Raw genomic sequence first — 26,304 nt, 5'->3', positions numbered from 1 at the left:
TGGCCCCGTCCTGCCCCTCGAGCCCAGGGCCACTGTCTGCACACTGGCTTGTCTTTTTGGTGAGGTAAAAAGTGCCTTCAGAACAGGTAAAGCAACAGTCACTGAGATTATTCTCGGGGCCCCAGGTATCCAGCATTGAGTCAAGAATCAGATTATCATCCCCTATAGCCTGTCCCCGCCCCAGGGCCCTGTCCTAACAATCCGGACTACCCAGCCTGCCAGGTGACCCCAGACTCTCGGCGGAGGATGAGGACTCCCTCGCACCCTGGTCCCCACCCCTCCCCAAGGTGACCTGGAGAACCTTTGTTCCCCAGGGGCCAATACGTCACCCAGGTGAGCTGGGTGAGGACTTCGGTCCACGTCCCTGCTTCTGCACACAGCCTGGTCAACTGTCCCGCCGTCCTGTTCTCTAACCGTTGACCCACGACCTGTCCTTGGCACAGAGAGTAGGGGCCTCTGCCGGGGCCTGGGGCAAGAACTACTGCAGCAGCCTTGGGTCCGACCCAGCTCAGCGTCTTCTCATTGTGGAAACCGAGGCCAACATCATAGGCAGGAGGATCACAGATCCTAGCACCCCAGATCCACCTCTGCCCACCCACTCTGCCCAACTTTCGAGGCTGCTTGCTCTCTGGAGTCCTGCAGTTCTTCGAGTCTCCACCAGAAGGAGCCCCTACCGCCTCTGGGCGCTGGGCGGGGCCAGGTGGGCGGGGCCAGGCAGGTGTGAGAGTCGGGGAGAGGCCGGCTGCGGCCCAAGGTCCCTCATACTGGAGACTCGCTGCCCACCTGGGTCAGAGCAAATAGGTCCCAGCCTCAGCCAGGTAAGTCCCAGATGGCACCTCCCACCACCTGGACCAGCCTGGAGGCAGCCGCTGTCCTGTTGCCGTGCGCACCTGCTTTGCTGAGTGAAGGGCAGGGCCTGCATGCTATCGGGGAGCCAACCGCGCACGGGGTACAGCCCCACACCGCGGTCACAGCCACAGTCCACCACGGAGGACCACAGGTTCTAAGCTGACCCGGCCCCCCTCTGTTCCTGCTCTCGGGGGAAGGGGTCGTGGGGGGAGCAGGTCTCACACTGGGGCTGCAGCTGAGGCCAGCAGGACGTGGGGCAGGTCTGGGTTCAGAGCCTTCAGGCAGGGACACAGGTAGAGAGACAGCAGGCCGGGAGGCAGTGCCCCCTGCAGCCCCAAGCGACTGCCCAGCTGGGAAGCTCTCTCACAGGGGCCCATACCCTGGCTTCCACCCCTGCTGGGAGCCCTGGCAAAATCTTCTTCCCAGTCTGATCAGACTCCAGCGTGTGAATGATGCCACGTGGTTCTGGCTGCCAAGGTGAGCTTGGCTTTTTCCCAGCAGAACTTTCTATCCGAGATCGGCCAGGGAGTGTGGTGAGGGGAACTGGGGAGTGGCGAGGACCTACAGGGAGCAGGGGGGCTTTGTGGAGCCCTGTAACGCTGGTGGTGGCATCACCCAGGTCTGCCCTTGCTAAGGCCACAGGCTGGCCACCCTCCCATGGGGGAGGGGGATACCAATTCTGGCGGTGGAAATCCAACGTGTTTCTTAAATAAGTTAATATTTATTCCGCTCTGCTTTGCAACCCCCCTCCCCTCCCCTCCCCTTGACTTGAGAAGCCGAGTTTTCCGCATTGGATTATTGCAAACGTTTAACCTGCCTTTATAAAAGAAAGTGAAACGATGGGGCCATCAGCTCAAAGTCTTGAACCAGGCCCCACGGGCAGTGGGGGTCTTATTGCACGGTCCCCACTCCCTGGCGACCGGCCATTTCCCAGGGACCAGAGTCAAGGTGCTCTCTGGAATCCTGAGGGGTTGGAACGGCAGGGAGTGGGTGTGGAGGGGAGATGAGACAGCGATGAGTGGTGGAGACACGGATGAAAACTCGGGACTGTGAGTGACGGAAAGCGTGGCCACGGCGGCCTTTAGCAGGAAGCCGCCACCAGAGGGCGCGAGCGGCCCCAAGCGTGTTCCCTATAAAAAGAAGTGGACGTGAGGATGGGGCTCTGCTGGGCGGCCTCTGCCTTCCTCCTCCTGGTCAGTTTCTGGTCCTTGTCCCTGGGACTCCTGGGTGGGCCGCCAACACGGCCTGGGACCACCTTGGCACACTGAGAAACCCCAAACCTGAATCGACAGGACGGAGGCCTCTGGCTGTGGGCTCCCGCTGCTCCACGTGCCCAGAACGGCATGGGCCTCCCTCTCCCTGCGCTGACATCCTTCTGGCTCCTCTGCCCTCGGGGGGCCCGAGCCAGGATCCACACACAGCCCTGTCCTGGCCGCCACCCTGCTGGGCGCACCCCAACCCCCGTGCCAAAGCCTGTGGGTACTGCACCCGAGCTACACGGGCTCATCCACGTCGTCATCCAGGATTGGCACAGCCGGGGGGGACGCTCTCTTCGGTGGGCTCTCCGGGACGGTGAGGTGCACCCCCCGCCCCTCCTCTGGGGGGTCTCCTGAGGGCACTGGGGACTCCGTCTCCCGGGGTTCTGGAGGGGCCGCAGTGCCTGAGGAGGAGGGTCTGGGTTCTAGGGCGGCCCTGTGGCCCCCATCCGCAAACAGGTCCCCACTGGGACTTCCCACGTCCAGTGGCTCAAAAGTGAAGTTTGGGACAGTCAGGTGTTCTGTGTGGCAGGGGGCCTGGCCCCGCCGCTCCCCCTTGGCAGCCGTGTCCAGCCCTGCGCCATCTGCAGGCTCCAGGGGGTCTCTGTGGGGCACAGCCTCGCAGGATGGGGTTCGCCGCCGCAGGGTGGTGCTGCTGCCCTCTGCCGCAGGGGCCCTGGCCACACCCTCGTCCTCTGCTGGGGGCTCTATGGAGATGCAGGGGGGGCTCATCTTCTTCTTCCTGCGCGCCCCCAGGGCCAGCTCGGCCTCCAGGACGCGGGGCTTCGCCTCCCCGGCCTCTGGACGGCTGTCCCCAACGCCTGGCTCCCCCGAGGGCCGCCTCTGCTCATCCACCCGGCCCGGCTGGTCCAGGAAGCCCCGGGCGTCCACGCTGTAGAGCCTGTGCAGGTCTGGCTCGCCGCCCACGATCCCACAGGCAGTGGGCGAGGCCGAAGGGCTGCGGGCAGAGCTGGTGATGTGGCTGACCTCCTCGTCGGCCGGGTCTGGGGCTTCGGACTCCTCCCCGCCTGGGGCCGGCGGACGGCTGGAGATGCAGTGCTGTCCAGAAGTGTGCTTGCGGGTGCGGATGCTGGAGGGCCGTGGGGACCGGGGTGGGGACCGCAAGGAGGGCCCCAGGGATGCCTGTCTCATGGGGGTCTTCCCTCCAGGCTCTCCCCAGAATGGGCTGCTGTCCCCAGTGCCATCGACATGCCCTTCCAGGGACTCCGTTAGGACGGCCTCCTGCAAAGGCAGGGAGTCAGGTGAGACCAGCCAGAGGGACCCCCTCCCCACTCCAGGCCAGGTGACCGTGTGACCCCCACGGCTATGGGCCAGCGTGAGATGAGGCTGCAAGATGCCGGTGTGGATGGGCTCCCCTTGCAACTGAAGCAGAGGAGCCTTCACCGAGTCTGGTCACGTGGGGAGGACTGGAGGCCAAGCTCCTGTGGGCAGAACCTGCCCAGGGCCCTGGAAACCCTGAGGGGCACAGACCCCGGCTGCAACTGCTGCTTGTCTGGGGTACTAGGCCAGCTTGGTTCCCCAAGCAGGGAGGGGGAGAGGGGGGGCACCAAAGGCTCAGGCAGGAGGGGATCTGATCTCTGGCTGCGGCCAGGCTCGCCGCAAGGTTTCTGGGGAGGGGGAGTCTGGGGGGCTTAGGCTGCTGTTTAAGGGGCCATGGGTCCCCGTGGCCGGGTGTGGTCATTACTCCAAGGGCCCAGCGCCCACGTCTCTCCCACTTCAAATGGGGAGGGAATCCCAGAGACCCCAGGGCTAGGCTGAGGACCCGAAAGCGCCTCCTACCTGTCTGCAGAGAAGCCGGCCGACACTAGGCGAGCGGGCTGCACCCTGCGGGGGCAGAGCACGGAGGGTGTCCCCGCCCCTGGACGGGGAGGACACGGCGGACGGGACCTGGAGGGAGGTGCAGGACTCCACAGGCGGCGAGTGGGCAGCGGTGACCCGGCCTGCGGCAGGAAAACGCCAGAAACGTGTATCCACTCCCAGCGGGCCCCGCCCGACAACCCACGCCCCTCTGGCCCTGCCCCGGTCCCTGCCCCCACCCATCGCCCCTTTGGCTCCGCCCCGGACCCCGCCCCCCTCAGGGCCGGGCTGCCTCCGCCAGGGGCTGTACCCGCGGCGCCCGCGTAGGTCTCCATCTCCACCTCCTGTAGCGGGTGGGGGTGAGCGGCTGCCGCAGGCGCCACGGGACGGAACATATAGCTGTCGTTGGGCAGCGAGAGCATCCTGGACACCGACACCTTGCGCACGACCAGCACGTTGGGGGAGTCCGGCGAGGCGCCGGGGCTCTGAGGGGCCGCGGGCCTGGGCCGGGCGGGGGACCCCTGCGCCATCTCCATCTCGAGCTCTGCGTCCAGCTCGGCGTCCTCGCGGGCCTCCTTGTTGCTCTCCTCCAAGTGCTTCATGAGCACGGCCACCACCACGTTGACCAGCACGAACTGGGCCACCAGCACGAAGGTAACGAAGTAGATGGGCGAGATGGCCGGCAGGTAGGTGAGGCAGTGCTTGTCCTCGCGGGCACACTCGCGCAGCGTGTCCTGCGGGCAGAGGGCGGAGGGCAGGCTCCCACCTCCGCTTGCAGGCCCCCACTCCGGGGGCTCCCATCGTCCCGCCCGCCGCGCCAGCCTGTACCTTCATGATCCCGTTCCAGTTGTCGCCGGTGGACACGCGGAACAGCGTGAGGAAGGCCATGCCGAAGTTGGAGAAGGTGGCGTGTCTGCTCAGGCCCTCGCAGGGGTTGTCCTCACTGCATTCTGCCGGGAGCGACGGGGTCAGCCCGCCCCACGGGGCCAGGGCACACGGGCCTGCCCTCGCCCGGGAGAAAGCCATGCTCCTCGGGGTGCAGGGCGGTGGCCCAGCAAGTCCCCTGCTCTGCGGAATGACCGGGCGGCCCTGGCACTGGAGAGCCCTAGGTGCTGGGTCAGGCCTGGGAGTCGCCAGGTCCAGGGCCGCGGCACCAACTTCGGGGTCTGGGCAGACCTTCAAAGGTGACAGCCACCTCGATCCCCTCCCACACAGGCCCACTGGTGGCTCCTGGAACCCACTGAGCGTTCGTTCAGTGACATCCAGTGGGAGGGGGCTCCCACAGGACCTGGGCCGCCACGAAAGGTCCCCACAGGCCCCCACCCAGACTGGCCGGAGCCGCACGCCGGGGAGTTCGGAGGAGAGCCTGGGCGGCAGGAAGGGCTGGCTGCAGCGCGACCCTGGGGCTGGTAGACTTGGGGCCACACCTGTGTGTGGGCGCGTGCACTCACGCTCGTGTGCGGCTCTGTCGGCCTGGCCTGCGTGTTAACACGTGTGCGGGCTGCACAGCGCGTCTGCATGCGCGGCGTCCAGTCACCTCACGGTGAAGGGCCGCGGGGGCGGGGCCGGGCCAGCGGCCCGAACGCATGCGCATGCGGGAAGCTGCGCCTCCCAGGCGAGTCTTGGGGGTGGGACCCCGCGCTGCCGCACTCACCGAGCCTCCCGAACAGCTCCACTCCCAGGGCAGCATAGATAAAAAACAGGAGCATGAAAAGCAGGCCGAGGTTCCCTACCTACACGGGAGAGAAGCGGAGCGAGGTCAGGGGGGCTCAGCCCGCCCCGTCCCCCACCCGCGACCTGCTCGGCAGTTCCCAGGCCTGCCTTGAGCCCCGTACTTGCTCCAGGCCTCCTGGCCTCGAGGCTTCTATGGCCCCAGGGCTGACTGGTGCCCAGGGCCCCTCCTTGGCTCTCGCACCCGCCCTGCACCCGGGGGCGGGGGGTTGGGCTGCATCCAGTTCCTCTGCTCCCGAGCGCCTCCCAGCGGCTTGGGTGGACTCTAGCTTCAGGGTCCCCACCGGGAGGTAAAGGGGGAAGCTCTGCAGGCCGCCAGGTCTTGCCCGACCCCTGCCCGCGGCTCTTCCATGAACTTGCCGCCCCTCCTCCACACCTTCCTGACTCTGATGTGGCTGGTGCCCCTCTTCACCAGCCCCCAGAGGCATCGCACCAGGGGTGGCTGGGGCCTGGGCTTCACCCTCAACCCCCCATTCCGGCAACTCCCAGACAGGGGGTGGCTACACAGGAGCACTAAGGGTGTTAACTCTGGGCTGAGGAAGGCTGCTGGGGACCAGTGGAGGCCAGCTGAAGACACAGGGTGTGGACGGCTGGGGAGGCAGCTGGGTGGATAGATATATGCTAGGCTGGTGGCCAGTGGCCAGGAGGGCTGGAGGATGGACAGCTGGACAGCTGGTAGATGGGGGACAGACAACTGTCTGAATGGATGGATAGAAGCCTGGATGGTTGGATGGCTTGTTGAGAGGGCTGGAGTCACCGTCAGATGGACACATGGATGCCCGGGGGGACTGGCTCAGGGGCTGAACACTACACAGATGGGGCAATGAGACTTTCAACTCAAGAAGCCACACAGGGTCAGGGTTGGGGCTGTGGACACAGGATGTGAGGACAGGGCCCGAGCTGGCTTCAGGAGAGACAGGCCTGGGTGTGGACCTCCAAACTCGACAAGCCCACTGCAGCCACACAGGCTCTCAGCCACACAGGCTCTGCCCTCTGCCCAAAGCCCACTGAGTGCAGAGCTGCACCAGACGGTGGGCCCTGGTCTTCCCCAGAGGGACTAGAGTGAGGCTGCAAAGCATGTGGGCCGCCCCCTCACAGCACAGCTCAGCAGCCCATTACTCCCTGTAGGTGGCGGGGAGGGGCTGGATAATTGCGTTTGTCTAGAGACTAGAAAGACCACGTGAACCAGTTATGCCTGACCAGTGAGTGAGGCCCTCCTGCAGTCTTGTCTTCTTGGGGGCGTCTGTGATGCCCACCCTGGGAGCAGGGGAGCCAGACCCAGGCCAGGCCCCCGAGTGGCCGACATACCTGGGGCAGTGCCTGGACCACCGTGTCCAGCAGGGCCCGCATGCCCGTGGCCATCTTGAGCAGCTTCAGGACTACGATGGGGAGCCAAGCATTAGTGGGCGGATGGGGCTGGTCTGACCTGGACTACACATCCCCGACCTCCCGGTCCCCAGGTGGTCCACTGGGGCAGGTAAGGCAGGAGGTAGGGGGCGGGCCCTCCAACAGCGCAGGGCTCAGGTGGGCGGCGGCCTACCACGGGCGATGCGGAGGACACGCATGATTCGGATGATGGTGGGATTGATGGGTAGCGCTGCGTTCATCTCAATCTCCTCCAGCGTGATGCCCATGATGGACAGCAGGACGATGGCTAGGTCCAGCTGGTTCCACCTGGGTGGGTGGGCAGGCATGGCTCAGTGCCAGCCAGTGCCTCCTCCCCAGCACCCCTGGCCCTTCGGAGCACCTGGAGTCCCCTCCCCATCCCCTGGGAATGTCCTGGTGTCACCAGGGGCACTCCTGCTCAGCACCGTCGCCTCTGCAGGCCTCCAGCCGTGGCTCCCACCTGCCCCATCCCACACACCTGTCCTTGAAGAACCTCCGGAACCCAAAGGCCACCAGCTTCAGCACAGCCTCAACAACAAAGACGATGGTGAACACGTAATTGCAGTACTTGAGGGCCTCGTCCAGAGCCTGGGGGCGAGCACCAGGCTCCTGAACGTCAGGCCCCCTGCAGTGCTGCCCGCCCTGCCCCACCTCTCTGCTCTGCTGACCAACCGGGGCACCCCAGGCCTGCCCACAGACAGGCCTCAGCTATTACTGGATGGAGGTCTGTGCTGGCTTAGGGAGGCCTGCCTGGCCTGACCCTCACGGCATTCTCAGGACGACCCTCAGTTGGGGGAACCTGGTGCTGGGAACCCAGACTCCCAGCCCTGCTTAGGCCAGTCCCACCCTCAGCCCAGCGTAGAAGCCAGCCCACCAGACGGGCTCAGCTTCAGCTACAGAGTTAGAGGCGCTCAGCTGTTCTGGGAGGAGGGGGCGTCCCGTCTTTGATGAAATAATGGAGATGGGATCTGAGAGCATCACCCTCTCAGTCTGACCTTTCCTGGACTTGGGGACATCCCCTAGCCAGCGTTTTGGATGGAACCTGTCACAGGGTCAAGGATGCCCTTGGGACAGGTGGCCCAGGGTGTCCACTGGCTTTAAAGGAAGGAGGACCCTTTGTTCAAGCCACACCTCCATGTATCCCACAAACCCTGACAAGGGCTCAGGCAGGGTTGCAGACCTGGGCCTCCAGCTCTCAGGGTAGCACCACCTGGCTGGCAACAGACCCCACCCTTGGCGACCGACACCACCCCCTAACCGGGCTGCAGGCCTGGAGGCAGGGGGGCCGGTGTGTCACGACAGTGAGCCCCACCTTGGGCTGGTTGTAGTGCTCCATGGACATGGTGATGACGTTGACGCCAATGATGAAGGTGATGAAAAGGTCCAGGTAGTGGCTGGTGCACAGACTGTGGATGGAGCGGCGGGTGGGCGAGTAGTCCGCATAGTAGGGCCGGCGCTGGGCCTCTGCGGGGAGAGCACAGTGGTGAGTGGGCAGGTGGGGCGGGATGAGAGGGCTGCCTCCCAGGTGCTGGGGAGTCAGGGGGCTGGGGGAGGGCCCAGGCTTGCGCGTGGGCCTCGGGGCAGGTCACCCACTGACCTCCTCCTCCAAGAGGGCCTCAGCCTCAGAGCAGATCCCTGGAGTGGGCATAGAAGCTGAGATTCCACCTGGGCCCTGCCCTGGAGCCCTGTCTGGACCCCCCACCCTGCCAGGAGGTCCCAAGCCAGGGCCTGTGTCATCTACTCTCCTGGACTGGCATCAGGGTCCAGAGATACCTCAGCAATGAAGGGAGGGGCAGATGGGAGCTTTTTAGGGGGCAGGGACAGTCCCAAGGCAGGGCACGGCAGGGCAGGGCAGGGTGGCCCACCACACCCCCATCTCCCCGACTGGGCATATGCTGCGTTCTGGGCACCAGGCCCGGAGTCCCTCTGTTCCCTGTCCTCCAGGAGGCCTGTGGCCGTGTGCCTGCTGTCTGGGGCCTGCTTGCCCTCTGGTCCATCTGAGGTTGGTGGCCATGACCTGGGGGATGGGAGGGGGTCCATCTCCCAGCAGCTCTGTCTGCACTAAACGCTCTGCCTGCAGTAACTCCCTAGAGCACACCAGTGCCCGCTAGATGAGGGCACGGCTGCCCCCACTGCACAGGGGGCCCGCCTTGGCCTCAGAACCTGTGGGCAGGGACCAGGGAGAGCGGGGGCCAATGGGAACCAACCCCTCCCTGGGGCCCGCATGCTCCTCGGTCTGGCATGCGGTCACTAGAGAGCTCAGCGCAGCAGCCAAGGGGGCCAGAGGCCAGTGAGGCCAGGCCAGCACTGAGGACATGGGGTAGCCAGCCGGCAGGCGTCCCAGCACAGCAGGCAGGCGTGCAAGCCGGGCAGAAGCACACACGGGCTCAGAGGCAGCAGCGTGAACACCAGGCAGGCCAGCCAGCAATCCCTCCTCCTCCCACTGGCGCCTGGCACCCTGCAGCCATCCCGTGCTGACCCTGCAGTGGACCCCAGGGGGCCTGGCACCCTCCTGCAATGTCCACCCTTCCCTGTGGCAGAGGCAGAGGGGCAGAGATCAGGCCAGTTCACAGCCCCATGCAGTGGCTGGCAGAAGCAGGGCTGAGGCATGCGGGGTGGGGGCAGGTACCTGGGTTGGGGAAAGTGCCTGGAAAGACAAGGAGATGGTCTGAGCTGGCCGGTGGGCGGGGCCAGGACCCCTCCTGGAAGAAGCCCACTCTGCTCCCCAGGTTGGGCAGGGGTGTCCTAAGACCCTCTCTCTGTCTTGAATGGCTCTGCTTGCTCCCCCCACCAAGGCGTGAGAACACAAAAGCGGGGTGAGCCTGCCCCTGCAGTGGTGGGCGTGGGGGCTGGGGTCTCATCCCTGTGCCTCCTGGGAAGGGCCCCCTGCCTCCTCTGCAGCCGTTCTTCTCTGAGAACATGAAGGGCGAGCGTGCAGAGCCATCTGGAGAGGCCAGGGCCGAGAGGAGTAGGGCCAGGCGGGGGACTCCGGGGCCAGGGTGCTGAGCCGCTGCCCGGATTTGGTCCCCACAGCCCTGGGCTGGGGGCGAGGCGGACCTGGTTTTCGGCGGCAGCAGCCAGGTCTCGGAGCTGCCCCTGGCTGGCCTCCCGGTCCCCAGCCACCCTCCCATAGGCGAAAGGGGGGCTCAGGTGGATGGGGAGGAGCTGGGTGACGCGCAGTAGCCACCGGCCACCGCCACTGCCACTCGGAGGGCCTTACTCCTGCGCTTCCTCTCCAGGCGACGCTGCCGCTTCTCCTCGCGCCGCCGCGCCTCCTCGGCCTCCTGGTGCTGCCGGCACTTGTGGAAGTTCTCCACCACGACGCCCACGAACATGTTGAGCACGAAGAAGCTGACGATGAGCAGGAAGGAGATGAAGTAGAGCAGCATCCAGGGGTTGTGGTTGGGCACCGGCTGCAGCACAGGAGAGCGCGTGGGTGCAGGCCCGCCCACGGGCTCTGGCCCCGCCCACACGCCCTGAGCCCCGCCCATGGGCTGACCCCGCCCACACGCGCTGAGCCCCGCCCACGGGCTCTGACGCCCGATGTGGACCTCTGCCAAAGGCAGCCTCGTCTCTGCGGACGTTGCGCGCTCTGAGATGAGCGGAGACCAAGGGAGACGGCCCAAGCGGAGGGGCAGGGCTGCCCGCCGCACCTGCTGGTCCACGCCCACGGCGTCCAGCCCGTCGTACATGATATTCACCCAGCCGTCCTTGGACGAGAGCACGAACAGCGACATCAGCGCCTGCGAGGCCAGAGCAAGGCGGGCACCTCTGGGCGCTGCCTCAGCTCGCTCACCGCGAACCCTCCTAACTTGCTGAGACCCTGCGGCTCCCGCCCTCCAGATCAGGGCTGAGGTGAGTGAGTCACCCGCCAGCCCCGCCCGCCCCGCCCCAGCCCCGCCCACCTGGCCCAGGTTGTCGAAGTTGTACTTGCGTCGCACCCAGCGGTAGTGCGCGGCCCTGCACTCAGCCTTAGTGGAAATGTTCCTGGTGTCAGCGCCCTCGCAGTAGTAAAACTTCCCCTTGAAAAGCTGACCGGGAGGGGCGGTCACTCAGAGGGTCCGGCCCTGCCCTGCCATTCCCCGCGCCCTCACGGGCCCCGCCCTCTCCCTGCCTGCGTGGGCTGCAGCCCTCCCGGGCGACTCTGCAGCTGCTGCCCGCCGCCCACCGTCCCTCAGGCAGGCAGGCCATGCACCTGCACCCCGAGGATGCCGAAGATGATGAAGAAGGCGCAGCAGATGAGGACGATGTTCCCGATGGGCCTGAGGGACGATATCAGAGTCTCCACCACCAGCTTGAGTCCCGGCGCACGGCTGATGACCCTGCAAGAGGGCCAGAAGGAACGCGCTGCTGGACACGCCCAAGGGAGCTGCCACCAGGAGGAACGCCCAGCACTGCAAACACCTGGCTGCCCTGCAGCCCGGGCCCCTCTCCCGCCCCACGTGTGGGCCCGCCCTCCTGCCTCCATCCCCTCCTTTGGCCCCGCCCCACGGCCCAGTCCACCTCAGTGGCCGCAGGGTCCGCAGCAGGCGCAGCACACGCAGGATGCCCAGGATCTTGGCACCGCCAGCCGAGGCCATGGCCACGACGATGTCCACCAGGGACACCAGGACCAGCACCCCATCCAGTATGTTCCAGCTGCTCTGCAGGTAGGCGTGCTCACCCGAGACGAGGCCCAGGGCCACCACCTGGTGAGTACAGATGATGGGCTCGTGGACCTACGCCCTGTATATGTGGCCGCAGCTGCAAGGCCAGACGGACAGACCCCCGGGTCCCCCAGGACACGGTGTACCTTCACCATCATCTCCGCCACGAAGATCGCTGTGAAGATGTAGTTGGAGACACTGAGGAAGACGCGCTCCTGCAGGAGACAAGAAGATGGGAAGGGGCGGCCGTGGCCATGGGACCCACCCCTCCCCAGTGAGGAGAGAGCCTCACGGTGCTGCCGGGGTCGATGTCGGGCCTCTCCAGGGCGATGGTGATGCAGTTGAGGAAGATGAAGACGAGGACGACGTGATCGAACATCTTGTGAGCAATGATCTTTTGGCAGGAGATGCGGAACCTGGGAGCCAGGGGTGGGGGTTTTGGGGACAGTCCTGGCCAAGCCCTGGCTTCTGTCCACAGAGCTCACCGTCTGGTAGGGACAAAGGGGGCCCCCGGGGCGGGGCCAGCTTTCCCAGGTGCGCCCCTCACCTGTTCTGCGGGGAGAAGAGGTACAGAGCCCAGGGCTCACGGCTCCGGCAGCACCCCGGCTTGTGCGGCTCCAGCACCTTCTGCAGTCGCGAGCAGCAGCTCTGGGGAGGGGGGGTGGTGTTCAGGGCCCCTCCCAGCCTGACCAACCCCAGCCCCTGCCACCTTCAGGCTCAGCCCTGTCCACCCACCCAGGCACCGGGCCAGGGAGCTACACTGGGGTCTAGGGGACCAGTGAGTGGCCATCGTCAAATCCCCACCCAGGTGGCCCCCAGCAGCCCTGGGAAGTGAGGTGCCCAGCTGAGAAGGCACTTCCCCTCCCCCTGCAGACATCTCACTGCCTGACCAACTCCAGAACTAGCCCTCAGCCGGAGGTGGGGCCAACCCTGGGGCGAATCCCGCTCCAGAGCTCCCCATGGATGTGCTCTGGCCCAGCCTGTCCTGCTTCCCGCCCCCTCCCGCCCCCAGGGCCTCCCATGAATGCTGCCCCGACAGGGGGAGCAGAGGCAAGGGGCCAACGTGAGGCCCACCCCCACTCACGTCCTCGACATCGTCCTCAAACTCGGCCGGATCCTCCTTGTGGCTGTCGATGCGCAGGAAGAACTCGCTGGGCAGGGCCAGCACCTGCCCATTGCAGTCGTGGACCTTGGTGGGCAGCAGGGTGGCCGGCCGTGGGGGCCGCAGGTCCAGCGTGCTGCGGTGGTCCAGGGACTCAGCGCGCCGCAGCGGCGTGGCACGCGTGCCTGGCGAGGCCCCCGCCCCTGGCCGGCCATCCTCGGCCTCCTCATCAGTGCTGCCACTGCCCCTGCCCTCGCCGGACAGCAGCGACTCGCGCTCCCCACACTGGCTCCTGCGCTTGAGGCTGGGTGCGCGGCCCAGGCTGTTCCAGCTGGAGCGCCGGCTGCTCCAGGCGCTGTTGGGGCCCCAGGGGGCGCAGGGCGAGCTGCGGAGGCTAGACTGTGGGGCAGGGGCAGGAATGAGCAGGTCACACACTTCCCAAGTCACCCCCAACATGCTGGCCTCAGGGCACCTGGCTCACGGGCCTTTCCCTGGTGAAAAGGATCTCCACTGACACCCGTGGGTGACATTTAAAAGAGATGATCCATGTACGAATGTCACCCGTGGGTGGCATGGATCATCTCTTTTAACGGGCTTCCTTGGTGGCTCGGATGGTAAAAAAATCTGCCTGCAATGCAGGAGACCTGGGTTCGATCCCTGGGTTGGGAAGATCCCATGGAGAAGGAAATGGCTACCCATTCCAGAATTCTTGCCTGAAGAATCCCATGGACAGAGGAGCCTGGCGGGCTACAGTCCATGAGGCCACAAAGAGTCAGACACGACTGAGCAGCTAACACGCATGTGTAAGCTAAACAGGGCCTCTCCTCTAAGGAGCGGACAGCCCTGCTGGGGAGCTGCTAGTGACAGGGAGCCTTCCGCGAGATGCCTGTGGCACACAGTGGGTCAACGGTGAGCTGGAGACATCGCCAGCAAGTGTCAGAGCCCTGAGTGGGCCTCGCATGGCAGCTTGAGGACCAGAGGGTGGGCGAAGGTCATCAACGGGCCAGGGATCCTCAGATACGGCCCAGCAGCTGACCTGGAGCTCTGAGGAGGGATCGCTCATCAGCTTCTGGCTGGCAGGCTCTGGACTTCCAAGGAGAAGCCACGCGCAGCCTCAGGAGAGAAACTGGGCTGTGCTCCGGGACTTCACCTTTGCTGCACCTATGCTCTCTGCCCTTCGCCGTTTTCACCTCCTGGGTCAGCAGGAGCTGAGCTGGAATCTGGCCCAACAGCCCCATCCTCCTCCTGGGGGAGCTAGCAGCTTAGCTGCTTAGAACAGCTGCTTGGCCACAGCTGTTCTGTGACTGACACTCGGTGCCCCCTCCCCCTCTCGATGGTTTGCCTGGACTTTCCTCCAGGTTCACCCCCCACCCCACCCCAAGTTAGCTTGTCCTGCTCCACCCACCCCTTCTGGCCCTTCTGAGATGCACAGAGCCGGCTCTAGCTGCATCTGTCTGGGGTGGTGCTTCCTGGGTTTGTCTGGAAAGACCGTGGGCCCCAGCTCCACAGGGTGCTGCTGGTGACGCACAGAAGCCTCTGCCCGGCTTCCGTCACCTGTTTCGTGTACTCAGCTTTTACACCTTTTTGCCATCCTTCTCTGTTTTCCCTTCTTGTACATTCTGTGTTCTGCCAGCTTTTATCTTACATTGCGCAAATTGGAAGATAAACTTCCGGCCTGCTATTCTACTTGCTTATTCATATGCCTCCCATCAGAACAGTGGTTTCTAGTTCCATTTATAGAAAACAAAGCGCTTGGGCCTGAGGGATTTCTAGGGTGTGAGTGGGGAGGGCACATTCAGGACCCTCACTCATCTCTGGGAAAGGCCTAAGGAGCTGTGTGTTGGTGGGGGGGGGGTGAGCCTGAAGGTGCCCTGAGGCCAGGGCAGGGTCCCCTACCAGAGATTTCTGGTCTCCTAGCTGAGGGTCCATGGAGCTGCTGCTGCCACGGCGCGAGTCCAGGGGGCCAGGGGCCGCGTCCAGGTGTGGGGAGCTCTTGGGGGTGGGCATGGGCGTGGCCGCCGTGCGCATAATAAGGGGAGGGGGCAGGCTGCCCCGGCCCTCCAGGTGCCCGTTGGGTGTCACTGCCAGCGAGTACATCTTCATCTCTAGGGGAGGGGGGAGAGGGGAGGCCACTCGAGCCTGCAGGGCTCCCAGGAAGGAGTGCCTGTCCACCTAGGATCCCCCTCCGGAGTCCCAGCTGTGCCCAGACCCTAGAGGCAGCATCCCCTCCGCCCCATCCCTGCCCCCCACCCACACGCGCACCTGTGGCCCTGAGGTCTCGGAACTTGTCCAAGTCCTCCTCCAAGTGGGTGGGCGTCTTGTCTTCATCTGTGTCGGACCTGGTGGCATCGCCCTGTGCCCACCGAGCACACAGCACACGTGAGGCCCCCCATGGGGGGTGACCCCGGATGGAAAGGTCAGGCCCACAAGGGGTGGCAGTGGACAGAAGAGCCCAGCAGGGCGAGGATGGCTGGGGGGAGTCTGCCCCACACTCCTGGTTCCCACCGCCTCCCCTGGAAGCCCCTCACCTCCCCTAGAACCCTTCACTCCCTTGGAAGCCCCCTTACCTCCCCAGGAAGCCCCCTCACCTCCCCTGGAAGCTCCCCTTCACCTCCCCTGGAAGCTCCCCTTCACCTCCCCTGGAAGCTCCCCCTCACCTCGGCCTGGAAACCCTCCACCAGGATGGCCACCAGCAGGTTGAAGAGCACGTAGTTGCCAAAGGTCATGAGGGCCACGAAGTACAGCGCGGCCCAGGAGGATGTGGAGGCCATGCCGTTGTACAGGACGACGTTCCAGTCCTCTTGAGTGAGGATCTGGGGGAGGGGCAGTGGGCAGAGTGGGCCCAATGTGGGGGCCAAGGGGGCACCAGGACGGGGTCCTGGCTGGGGGAATACCACCAGGTCTCAGGACCAGAAGGACGAGTAAGACCAGGCCCACCACCCCAACGTCCCGGCCACCGTTCTTCACCCCCAGTGGTCTTGGAAGGGCCTTAGCCAGCTCCGAGCAGGGCTATGGCCCTCCAAGGACCACCCGTGCACAGCAGGGGACGGCCTGCCCAGCTGTACCTGGAACACGGTGACAATGGCCCACAGCAGGGAATCAAAGTTCTTCCGGTCGGGGATTGTGTCTCCGGTATCTGTTTTCAGACTGAATTTGCAGCCGAAGAGATGCATGCCAAGGATGCTGAGGGGGGGCGTGGACAGGCACGGGCACAGTGAGTGACTGGTGAGGGCCAGGCATGGGGCTGGGGGCCCAGCCTGGTCTCCCCACGCCCACCACCCACTCCTCCACACCTCCCCGAACTCCAGCTTCCTCCTGGGCAGGGCTGCCCAGGGTCCACGGACAAGCTGTTTCCATTCTATAGGTGGTAAGACCAAAGCCAAGAACGGAGGGAACACTGGAGGCCACTCTGGCTTCAGACAGCGGCCAGGACTGGGTGTCTGTCTCACCCAGCCTACGTGGGCCGCTCTCCGCCCCAGCCCGCTCCGGAGGCCCAGGGCCAAGCCGGCCCACGGCCTGGGCCCAGCGACAGCACCAGGGGTCCAGGAGCCCCAGCTTGCCTGCATGCCTGCCCCGCCCTCCTCCGCCCCTTTGCCCTTGGCTCTTGAGCACAGTTCCAAGTCCCCCACTGCGTGCTGGCGCATGGCAGCAAAAACCACAGTAACTGAATCTGTCTTCCTCTTTCAGGCTCAGGGCACCCCAGGCCCCCGAAGCCAGGGACGGCGCGGCGGGCGGGACCCGCGCGGCGGGCGGGGGCCGGATGCCGGCGCGGTGGGCGGTCCCGGCTGGGAGCGGGGCCTCCCGTCGAGCGCCAGAGTGGGCTCCTTGCCACAGGCCTTCCCCTTGCAGCCCCCCGGGGCAGGGAGGCCCCTGCGCGGCGCACGCACCTGAAGATGAAGATGAAGAGCATGAGCAGCATGCAGAAGGTGGCCACGTTGTCCATGGTCTTCATGAGCACCACCAGCTGGCGCCGCAGCGCGGGCATGAAGCGCACCAGCTTGAGCACCCGCAGCAGCCGGAAGGTGCGCAGCACCGACAGCCCGCCGTCCGCCTGCCCGATGATCTCCCACACGCTGAGGGGCGGGGGGGTGAGGGGTGGGACGAGCAGGGTTAGGACGGCCTACTCCCACCCTGACTCTGGGACACCCTCTTCCCAGAGGCAAGAACGACAGCCCGGAGCCACCACGGCCTCTGCTCAACCCCAACTGGGAGCAGGTTCGGCTGCATCAAAGCGTGGGAGCGGCTGAGGGGTGGTGGTGGCAGACTCGACTGAGCGCCTTTCCAGGGTGCCTGGCTTGTCTGCTCTCCTTAGGCTGGGGGCCCCCTTGACTCCCAAGGGCCCTGCTTTGTCCCAGGGGGAGGGAATTTCCCCAGATCCCCCTGGTCCTTTCTATGCGGATTTTGCTGTAGCAAGCTGGCCTTTCTTGCTGGGGCTGAGCCCTCAGTGGAGGCCGGCTGCAAGGCTGAACGGCCACTGAGTGCCTGCTCTGTTCCCGCAGGGAACAGCTCCACTAGCTTCTAGAAACTCCCACCTGAGCTGCAGCTGACTTCACCATGTGCACCCGACTCTGCCTTTGAGGAGGGGCAAGGGTCCCGCCCCAGGAGACTGCACCTCTGCACCCTGACGGCAGGGCCTTTCCCAGTGGTGGGGGCTCTGCCATCTGCGGGGGCTGTGGTGGACACGGGGAGGAGAGGACCCACCTGATGACGACGATGATGCCGTCAAAGATGTTGTAGGGGTTCCGGATGTAGCCCAGTGGGCCGCAGGCCAGCAGCTTCAACAGCATCTCCAGAGCAAACATGCTTGTGAACACGATGTTGCTGATCTCCAGGGCGTTGGTCAGCTCCTCGGGCTGCGGGCGGCAGAGTGATTGTCAGGGCCTGCCCCCAGCCCCCACTGCCTGTCATGGCAGGGTGGGGCACCAGTCCACTGATCTGAGAGCATGTAAGGCTGCATCAAGGGGCTGTGGCAACATCTCAGGAGACCCATCGGCTGCTGTCCAGAGGAGGAAACAGGGACCACAGGGGTGTCCCCTCCAGTTGCACCCCAGCCTGCCTGGCCCTCCCACCCTGACTGTCCCTGGCTCCCCCAGGCTCCACCTGACCTTCCCAGCAGCATGTCTTGAGAAACAGGGCTCCGGACACTTCCCAGACCCCAACAGCACAGGCCTTGGGAACAGAGCCTAGAGCATCTGTTCTGGGGTGGGCGTGTGGGTACCCGGGGTGCAGGCAGTACAGTGGTTCCCCCAGCAGCTGCCCTGGCCCTGGTGGCCCCGCACACCTTTCCTTGTCAGCAGAAGGCCCCGAGGCCCTTTTCTTACCAGGGATATGCTAGTCTGCCTATGTGTGCAAGTGCACACCTGTGCCAGCGTAGATGCTGCTGTGTGTGCCAGTGTGTGGTCTGCCTGTGTGCACGTGAGTCTGCATGTGCCCGCGTGTGTTGTGTGCATGCGTGGCCACCCACGTGTGTGTCTGTGCACAAGCTCACATCTGCACAGAGGCTCCTCCTGGCCAGGGATCCCCGAGCCTGCTGTTGCTCCTGCCCTGGATCTCACCCTCACAGACGGCACCTCCCAGCTGCCAGCTGGAGGCTAACATCACTTGCATTTTCCCTGAAATTGCTAAAGGATGAAAGACCAGAGCTTAAGGGACTTAAAAAGCCCAGAGAGCAGAAAAGGAAGAAGGCAGTTTGGTCATTAAGAGTGAACTGGCCTCGATCCCCAGGGAGGACGACCTCTCCCTGCTGGCCCAGCCGCTGCTTCTCGGGGAAGCCCCAGCCCAGGGCAGGGGCCGCGCGCCAGCACCACGTGCCGCTGCCACATTCCCCTCTGGGGCCACGCAGGGCATCCCAGCCTGCAGGCCCAGCTCATATGGGGGGCTCTGTCCATGAAAGCTGGGCTCTGGGGGTCCCACCCTGAAAAGCACCAGATGGCCTGGCAAGTGCCCTTGGCTCCCTGCTGCCTCCGGGTCTGCACTCTCAATGCCCCAGCCCAGACAGAGGACCTCTGGATGGGAGCCACAGTCTGTCTCTACTCAGCAGAGGCCCACCAACGAGCAGCACGAGCCTCCGCTGAGTGAGCGGTAAAAACTCCCTCACAGCCGACCTTCAGCCCCACTGCTATGCCTATTCCCCAACCCCAGAGAGCCCTCTGTGGAGCCCATGAGAGGCTAAAGCCTGCAGGAGACACAGGCAGGTGGGACATGCCCCAGGGCCACTCTGAAGGCTGTCTGTGTGGGCGCCCACCTGCTCATGGTACTCCACACCCATGCTCAGCGTGTTGGTGAGGATGGCCACCATGATGCCCCGGTTGAAGTACTTGCTGTCCACGATGCGGCGCAGCTTGCCGCTGAAGGAGGCCCAGATGCGGCTCAGCCCGCCCTGCTCGCCCGCCGCTGCCCGCCGCGGCCCCCTCCGCCGTGTGCTGCCCGCGCCTGGCGCCTCCGTCACAGGGGGCGACTGCATGGGGTCGCGGCTGTCCCCATGCCGCACGTCCTGTGTGAACTCATAGACCCCGTTGCTGTCTGAGTCTCCACTGTCTGAGTCGCTGAACTCCAGCTCGGGGTCCTCCAAGGCACTGGTGCAGTACGGGCAGCTGCTCAGCTCACAGGTCAGCGTGCCCGCCTGGGGGCTGGGCAGGGGGCAGGGCACACTCAGGCCTGACAGGCGGCTGGGGGCCTGGCCCAGTCCTGCGGGGAGAAGGATGCGGGCAGCCTCAGGTAGCTCAGCTGGTGCCCAGGAAGCAGGCGCTCACGGAGGCTGCTGTGGGGTGAATGGTGTCCGTGTGCACACCTGCACACACCTGGGCACTCTCATACACATCTGGGCACACAGCTGAGCACATGCACAGGAACAGACACACACACTTGCACACTCATACGCCCTGCAGAGCTGCTCTGTTCACTCAGGTAAAAAGAGGCAGAGGCTCATCCCTGCAGGAGCCACAGCACCCACAAAACCATGGCGTGAGCCTCTTTCCAGTAAACGGATGCCGTGACCGTGAACGTTCTGGCTCATGATGCCCTGAGCCATCGTCACTCCGCGCTGGCTCCCTGGCTGAGTCTCTGGGGCCCAGGTGACTCTGCACCCACAGAGGCTTAGACTCGCCGCAGCCGGGCACCCTGCAGGGCCATGCTTCCCCCAGGGCGCAGTGCAGAGCTGCAGGCACGTGTGCGGTGATGCCCAGGGCACCATGTGAGCACACAGGGCGGACCCGGCACACACACCTCTCCCTGCCCCGGGTGCCCCTGCCAGTGCCGGCCACCTGGGAGGCCTCAGCCTGGTGTGACCCCAGTGTCCTGCGCGAGCCAGGCTGGTTAGGCCGAGGGCCCAGGTGGGAGGACCGGGTGTACCGAGGGGCACCCTGGCTCCTCTCTGCTCAGCCTCTGGGAGCTCTGTGACCTTGGCTTCCCCTCCCCCCCCGCCCCAGCCACAGTCTCCCCACCAAGAGCGCAGGCCAAGTGCTCCTGCTGAGAAATGACTGGCCGTCCCACTTGGGGCTGAACGTGGGCCATGGGACATGGCCCCAGGGCTTCTCTTTTGCTTGCCAGCTTCAGAATTCTCATTTCCCTGTGGCAAACACTCGCACCCCACTGAGCCATCAGCTGCTCAAGAACACAGGATGGATGGTGGTGGGAAGGCACCTCCTCCCATCTGAGGCCCCCTTTCTCTCTCTTGTCCAGGACTCCAAAGGAGAAGGCTGGGCTCACGAGGGTGGGCACATAAGTTGGGACGTCCCAGGAGCCCTGTACCCCACCCCCCACTGCTCCCCACAGGGGCAGGTCCTTACCATGCTCCCCAACCAGGTGCTGGATCTTCTCGCAGGGATCCGGGCCGCTCAGCCTCACGGGGCTGTGCCCACCGGCTCCCAGGGGGCCACCAGGCCGCTTCCCCTTGGGCCCGAGGCCGCTTTTGCCACTGCCCGCGGCTGAGGGCAGGATGGTGGGGTAGTTCATGGCTCCCAGCCCAGCAGCCAGCTTGAGCCCGGCAGCGGCAGTGGCTGCGGCGTGCGCCACGCGCGCCCTCTCCTGCGGCCCCTCCACGTGGCAGTCGGCGTGGTACACACTGTGCACCGACTCAGCGTCCGGGGGCCCGCGCCTGGGCGAGGCTGGCACTCCGGCCCTCACCAGCCTGGTGTCACCAGCTCCTGGCTCGGGGCCTGGCCGGCGGGGGCTGCCGTGGCTGAAGTGGTAGTGGTGGTGGTGATGGTGGTGGTGGTGGTACACAAGGTGGTGGACAGAGGTGGTGCGCCCGCCTGCCCGCCGCGGCCGCCGCCCTGAGCCCTGGCCATGCACGGCACCACCGGGGTCCACCTTCTTGCGCCAGCGGCTCTGCCAGCGGGCATAGAGGCGGAGGCCACGGCGCTTTAGCTTGCGGCACACGTGGCCCACGTACCGGAGGAGCTCCTCGTAGCAGCTGCCCGGCTCAGAGAAGCTGGCTAGCGTGCTGTCGTTGGACAGATAACGGGCCCGCTGCTCCCGCATCAGCTGGTTCTCCCGCTGCTTCGTCTCTGAGAACTGCGTGGCGATGACCACCAGGCACAGGTTGATCATGAAGAAGGAACCCACCTGTGGTGGGTAGGCAGCCATGAGCTCGCTGGTCATGTGCTCCCGGGAGGTGGGGAAGCGGGGAGCACTGGGATCCACCATCTCGGGTGGGGCAGGAGGCCAGGGCAGCAGCTGTGGTTTCTACACCACAATCAAGCCCCTGATGCGAAATACACTGAGCCCTACTGTGGGCTTCCCGATCTAGGGGCCGGCAGGGGGCCCTGGGACGGGTGGGATCCCTGCTGATTCGATGCTGAGCCCCAGCATCTGAAATGGGTGGTGGGCAGTGGCTGCTCCTTGATTATTTGTGGACAGTTCGAGGACATGTGGGGAGACTCCTTCCTGTCATTTGTGTGGTTCATGCCCTCCTCCTGAAGATATATTTTTCAATTAGAGCCTCCTGCCTGGGTCAGGCCTGCCCCAGCCCCCAAGGCTGCACTGTCCTCCGTGGCAGGGTCAGCAGGTGACACTCTCTTGTGCTTGGGTTTATGGTCTGAGATAACAAGGGGCGAGTTCCTGGCTCAACTCACCTCTGGTCTATGCAGACCCTGCCTCAGACCCCAGGGCCACTGAGAGAACCAAACTGAGTGCCACCTTCGGGGGTCACACTCCCTGTGGAGGGCCGGGATGGCACAGGACCTCCATGGATCCCAGGGGCAGGGCCATGGCCAGCGGCAGGGGAGCTCAGGATCTGAGACAGGTCTGCCACAATGTGGGGACACCCCCCGGCCCTCACAGCAGATGTGCCCCCACAACCCCGCACTCACGATGATGAGCAAGATGAAGTAGATGAAGTTGTAGAAAGAGTGGGCGTCCATGACGTAGTACATGATGTCCACCCAGCCCTCCAGCGTGATCACCTGGTGGGGGAGGCGGGCGGCTGGACACATGGACGGCCCTGGAAGGGCAGTGGGCCCTCCTCGCCTGTCTTGGGGAGGGTGGCATAGCTGGCGGGGCAGGAAAGCCCTTGCCGGCACCAGCCCCCAGCCCTACACGCTGGGCGCGCGGCACCGGGGAGACCCGAAGCCCACCTGGAAGATGGCGATCCAGGCGTAGCCGATGTTGTCGAAGCTGATGGCCCCGTTGTGCGGGTTGGAGTCGCCCGAGCGGCACACGTTGTAGTACTGGTTCCAGTTGATGCAGGTGTGGTGACCCATGCCACCTGCGCCCTCGGCCTGCGGCTGCCCGTAGGCCTCCCAGCCCAGAGTGCACTCCACGCGCAGCTCGCGGCGGCTGGGGATGTGCGAGCACTTCTGCATGCCGTTGTCCCGGCGGGAGGAGCAGATGAACGGGTTTTCCTCGCCCTCCTCCGGCTGGTAGTACGGCCGCAGGAAGCTGAGGTTGCTGTTCCTGGAGGAGAGACGGCGAGACAGACACACATAAAGGTATACACACAAACAAAACAAAAGGTAAGAGGCAGACCTAAGTCCGCCAGCGCTGGTGCCGCTCTCGGAAGGTCGTGTCTGGGGGAACCGGGCTTGGAGAGCAGGAACCTGAGGGCGCGGAACCTGTTGGGGGTGGAGCCTCCGGAGGCGGGGCCTCGAGGGAGGGGCCTGTTGGGGTGGAGCCTCCGGAGGCGGGGGCTGGAGGGAGGGGCCTGCTGGGGTGGAGCCTCCAGAGGTAGGCCCAGGAAGAGAGGATTAGGGGCAGGGCTTGCGCACCTGGCGAAGGTGCTGTCCAGGAAGCAGCGGTTGCGCAGCAGGCCGGCCCAAAGCTGGACGCCCACGATGCCGAAGATGAAGAAAACAAAGAAGCAGAGCAGGAGGACGTTGCCGAGCATGGGCAGTGTGTCCAGCAGCAGCGTGACCAGGATCCGCATGCCTGCAGGCATCACGCAGCCGGTCAGCGCAGCAGAGCCCTCCCGGGCATCCCTGAGGCCCCAGCCCCTCCTGAGCTCTCTGCCATTCACAGGTGGGCATCTGCAGGGGGCACGACCCAGGCCCCTGCACACTCTGTCAGACCCCACGGAGGGCAGTAAATAAGGCCACCGACTGGAAGGGCTCAGGGTAGGTGGTCCTTGCTCCTCACGAATGCCGGACCACACAGTTTCCAGACAGGCTCCCAGCGTGACAGCTCAGGAGTCCTGCAGCCCCAAGCTCGTCATGGGAGCGGCAGCCTGGGGAAGCCCCAGCAGCTCAGACTCTGGGTTGCCTCCTGCATGCAGGAGGCACGGGTCTTGAAGCAGGCATTGTGTTTGGGGACCAGTGTTTCTTCCCACTCTCTATGGGAATCATGTGAAGCAGAGCCCTGGAGGGGAGGTAGGGGCTGTGTGCACCCCAGGGCAGGAGGCAGTTTTTTTTTTTTTTTTTTTTTACAGATTTTTTTCTTTTTAATGTGCACCATTTTTAAAGTCTTTATTGAATTTGTTACAATACTGCATCTGTGTTATGTTTTGGACATTTGGTCATGAGCATGTGGCATCTTAACCCGCAGACCTGGGCTCGAACTCACACGCCCTGCATTGGAAGGTGAAGTCCCACAGCATAACCCTTCACCCTCCTGCTCTTTGGTGGAGCTGACAGCTTCAGGGGGAGACAGTGACCCACTGGACCACCAGGGAAGTCCCAGGAGGCGGCTTTTGAGAGAGCGTTTTGAAGCTCTCACTCCTGGGTGTGATGGAGTGTGTGAACACTCCAGGGAATGGGTCAGCCAGCCCCACCAGCCCTCCGCTTAGTCCTGGCTCTGCCCTGCTCCCAGACCTCAGCAAGCACATGTCTCACTTCCAGAAACAAGCAAGGGCCAGGCTAAGGGTGCAGGCAGAGCCAGGGGCAGATGCCAAGGCCCCCTGGAGAGCGCCCAGGGGCTGTTGGGTGACAGAGGGGCCCCTGGGGCTACAGGAGTAATCACAGCTGGGAGGGGCACTGCAGTTTCAGAAACGGCCGAGAGGAAGATTCACCAGGGACAAAGTCCGAGAGCACCACCATCACCAGACCGCAACTGGCTCCAAGGCCAAAGATGATCCAGGGTTCAGAGTAGACCCAAGGCAGCCAGAGTGAGACGCAGCCTGGACCATGCCCACTGGGGGCTCGCAGTGAGGGGAACATGGTCCAGTGTGGGGGAGGCACCATGTTTGGGACCAGGGCCTGACCCCACAGGGAGACCAGGCTGAAGACAGCATTTGGCCTAAAAAGTGATCTGTGCTGTGAAAGGGGCTGTGCTGTCACTTCAGGCACTGAAAGGGGCCCAGGTGAACGAAGCCAGTGTATGGTGGTGCTGGGCACAGAGCCGTCCTTGAGGGGTACTATGTTCACAAGTGGGTAAACCAAGGCTCAGAGGGGCACAGTTACTTGCCCAAGGTCACACAGCATCTGAATCCTGTCTGATCCCTGACGGTAGAGCCTAGTGACATCTAGATGGAAGGCCTAGGAGTCCCACAACATAACCCTTCACCCTCCTGCTCTTTGGTGGAGCTGACAGCTTCAGGGGGAAACAGTGACCCATCCTGCAGGGGATACTTCTTGGAGGAGCTGCAGGACAAGCCCTGATCCCTTGGGCCATGGTGCTGAAGCCACCAGGACCCAAGATAGGCAGCCAGAAAGGCTGTGCACACCAAGGTGGTACACGAGACCCACCTGTATGCGTGAGTACACACATTTGACAGTCACGTGGGGAATGCCCCTCACTATACCCCAGGAAAACTAACAGCTGAATTCAGTCAGAACACTGTAAACTTTGAAGACACGGAGACCCCCACACAGACCCATGTGGGCATGACCAAGGTCAGCACAGACCACCTTCCAAATAAGCTTCCAAAGCCATACCATCCAAACCCACACAACGGCCTAGAAGCTTCTCCATGCTTCCCTGAGCACCAGGCCCCTTGGCAGGGCTCACACAGGAGGATTGCTGGGGCGGGCCAAACAAGGAACCCACCATGTCCTGCATGGCTCCAGGACATGACCCCAAACGCTGTGTGGATGATGAGTCTAAGGTTCCGAATGGCCCCTGATACTCAGCAGCCGTGGGGGACATGGGGCCACCATTCATCCTGACTGCCCATCACACCCCGGCTCGGTACAGGGTTGCTCTGTCCCCACCTGCCCCCTGCCACTCTTAAAAGCAGCGGCAAGCCCTCAGCTGCCGTGTAAGTGGCAGGAGGCCTGCACCGTGGTCTGGGCTGGGACCCCAGCACCCAGCAGCCAGACAGGCGGTACAGTCTCTGGGTCTTGTGCCCAGTGGGGCCTCAGGAGCTCTCAGCAGGGCTGTCTGGCCACGCTTACCCCAGCCCTCGGTGGGGGTCACTTACTGGGCACACGGTTGATGGCACGAAGGGGCCGCAGTACGCGCACGGTTCGGATGGCCGAGAGGCTCACGTTGTGTCCGTCCAAGGAGTACTCCATCATACTGGGGGCACAGCAGGGGCATGCTCAGTGGGGGCAGGTGCTGGGAGAGGGGATCAGAGCTAGGCCAGCGGGCACCCGGCTCTCTCCAGGGTACCCTGGTGGCTGAGGCCAGGAGGTGAGCACTTGCTGGAGACATGATCCCCATGCCGTGCGCCCAGCCCGGCTGCCCAGAGGTAGGGAAAGCACAGCCTCGGCTCAGCACTGGACGATCCTCGCCGCTCACAAGCCGCCCTGGACACCTCGTGTATGCCCCACCGTCCCTGGTGGTGACACAGGGATCCGGGATAGGTCCCGCCCCGGGCACCCCGCCCCAAGCACTCCCTGGGCCCCGTCCCGCCTGAGTGCCCCTCCCCATCTCTCATCCTGGGGCCCCCGGGGCCGCTCCCAGACGGGCCTGACCAGGCACCGGGGTCGCTCCAGGCTGGCCCTCGGGGGGAGGGGCCGTACCCCGCCATGACGATGAAGAAGTCCAGCCTGTTCCACGTGTCGCCCAGGTAGCACTTCTGCCCAAACAGCCCCAGGGCGATCATCTTGATGACCATCTCCACCGCGAAGAAGGCGAAGATGAAGTCGTCAAAGGCCTGCAGGAGGGGGGCCTGAGAGCGGGGCCTGCGCCCCTCACACGCCCC

At 64.5% G+C, this 26,304-nt stretch overlaps 1 protein-coding gene and 1 long non-coding RNA gene across 8 annotated transcripts in view; one reads left to right on the top strand and one right to left on the bottom strand.

Annotated features, from left to right (window-relative positions):
- Positions 1-1,644: 1,644 nt before the first annotated feature.
- CACNA1H (calcium voltage-gated channel subunit alpha1 H) overlaps positions 1,645-26,304 on the bottom strand; it is a 56,534-nt gene continuing 31,874 nt past the window's right edge. For 2 of the 5 annotated variants that reach the window (XM_060405819.1, XM_060405823.1), the window contains exons 3-34: positions 26,123-26,256; positions 25,579-25,676; positions 22,994-23,153; positions 22,364-22,682; positions 22,100-22,192; positions 20,576-21,353; positions 19,033-19,475; positions 17,490-17,641; positions 16,676-16,861; positions 15,854-15,971; positions 15,446-15,601; positions 15,051-15,141; positions 14,685-14,893; positions 12,771-13,187; positions 12,234-12,334; positions 11,979-12,102; positions 11,833-11,901; positions 11,544-11,728; positions 11,236-11,362; positions 10,946-11,071; positions 10,694-10,783; positions 10,261-10,453; positions 9,670-9,687; positions 8,353-8,504; positions 7,519-7,628; positions 7,195-7,328; positions 6,963-7,033; positions 5,578-5,656; positions 4,752-4,873; positions 4,234-4,657; positions 3,906-4,066; positions 1,645-3,347 (exon numbers count right to left, since the gene is read on the bottom strand). In XM_060405819.1, the coding sequence (XP_060261802.1) occupies positions 2,343-3,347; positions 3,906-4,066; positions 4,234-4,657; positions 4,752-4,873; positions 5,578-5,656; positions 6,963-7,033; positions 7,195-7,328; positions 7,519-7,628; positions 8,353-8,504; positions 9,670-9,687; positions 10,261-10,453; positions 10,694-10,783; positions 10,946-11,071; positions 11,236-11,362; positions 11,544-11,728; positions 11,833-11,901; positions 11,979-12,102; positions 12,234-12,334; positions 12,771-13,187; positions 14,685-14,893; positions 15,051-15,141; positions 15,446-15,601; positions 15,854-15,971; positions 16,676-16,861; positions 17,490-17,641; positions 19,033-19,475; positions 20,576-21,353; positions 22,100-22,192; positions 22,364-22,682; positions 22,994-23,153; positions 25,579-25,676; positions 26,123-26,256 (6,645 nt within the window). In that variant the 3' untranslated portion in view covers positions 1,645-2,342. The remainder of the gene's footprint in view (positions 3,348-3,905; positions 4,067-4,233; positions 4,658-4,751; positions 4,874-5,577; positions 5,657-6,962; positions 7,034-7,194; positions 7,329-7,518; positions 7,629-8,352; positions 8,505-9,669; positions 9,688-10,260; positions 10,454-10,693; positions 10,784-10,945; positions 11,072-11,235; positions 11,363-11,543; positions 11,729-11,832; positions 11,902-11,978; positions 12,103-12,233; positions 12,335-12,770; positions 13,188-14,684; positions 14,894-15,050; positions 15,142-15,445; positions 15,602-15,853; positions 15,972-16,675; positions 16,862-17,489; positions 17,642-19,032; positions 19,476-20,575; positions 21,354-22,099; positions 22,193-22,363; positions 22,683-22,993; positions 23,154-25,578; positions 25,677-26,122; positions 26,257-26,304) is intronic. The other 3 variants (XM_060405820.1, XM_060405822.1, XM_060405821.1) reach the window with 3 other exon arrangements.
- Positions 3,123-14,469, top strand: LOC121817879 (uncharacterized). 3 transcript variants are annotated; one of them, XR_009598362.1, is made up of 6 exons: positions 3,123-3,367; positions 3,916-10,895; positions 11,219-11,689; positions 11,784-12,068; positions 12,402-12,464; positions 12,560-14,469. It is a non-coding gene; the product is annotated as an uncharacterized LOC121817879 (long non-coding RNA). The 3 variants fall into 3 exon arrangements; XR_009598361.1 differs by lacking the exon at positions 12,560-14,469 and having other exon boundaries at positions 12,402-12,553; XR_009598363.1 differs by lacking the exon at positions 12,560-14,469 and having other exon boundaries at positions 11,170-11,689; positions 12,402-12,553.

The sequence above is a fragment of the Ovis aries genome, chromosome 24, assembly GCF_016772045.2.
Source record: "Ovis aries strain OAR_USU_Benz2616 breed Rambouillet chromosome 24, ARS-UI_Ramb_v3.0, whole genome shotgun sequence".
In the NCBI taxonomy this organism is placed as follows: Eukaryota; Metazoa; Chordata; class Mammalia; order Artiodactyla; family Bovidae; genus Ovis; species Ovis aries.
Note: the sequence above shows the minus strand (reverse complement) of the source record. Positions and strands in the feature narration are given on the sequence as shown.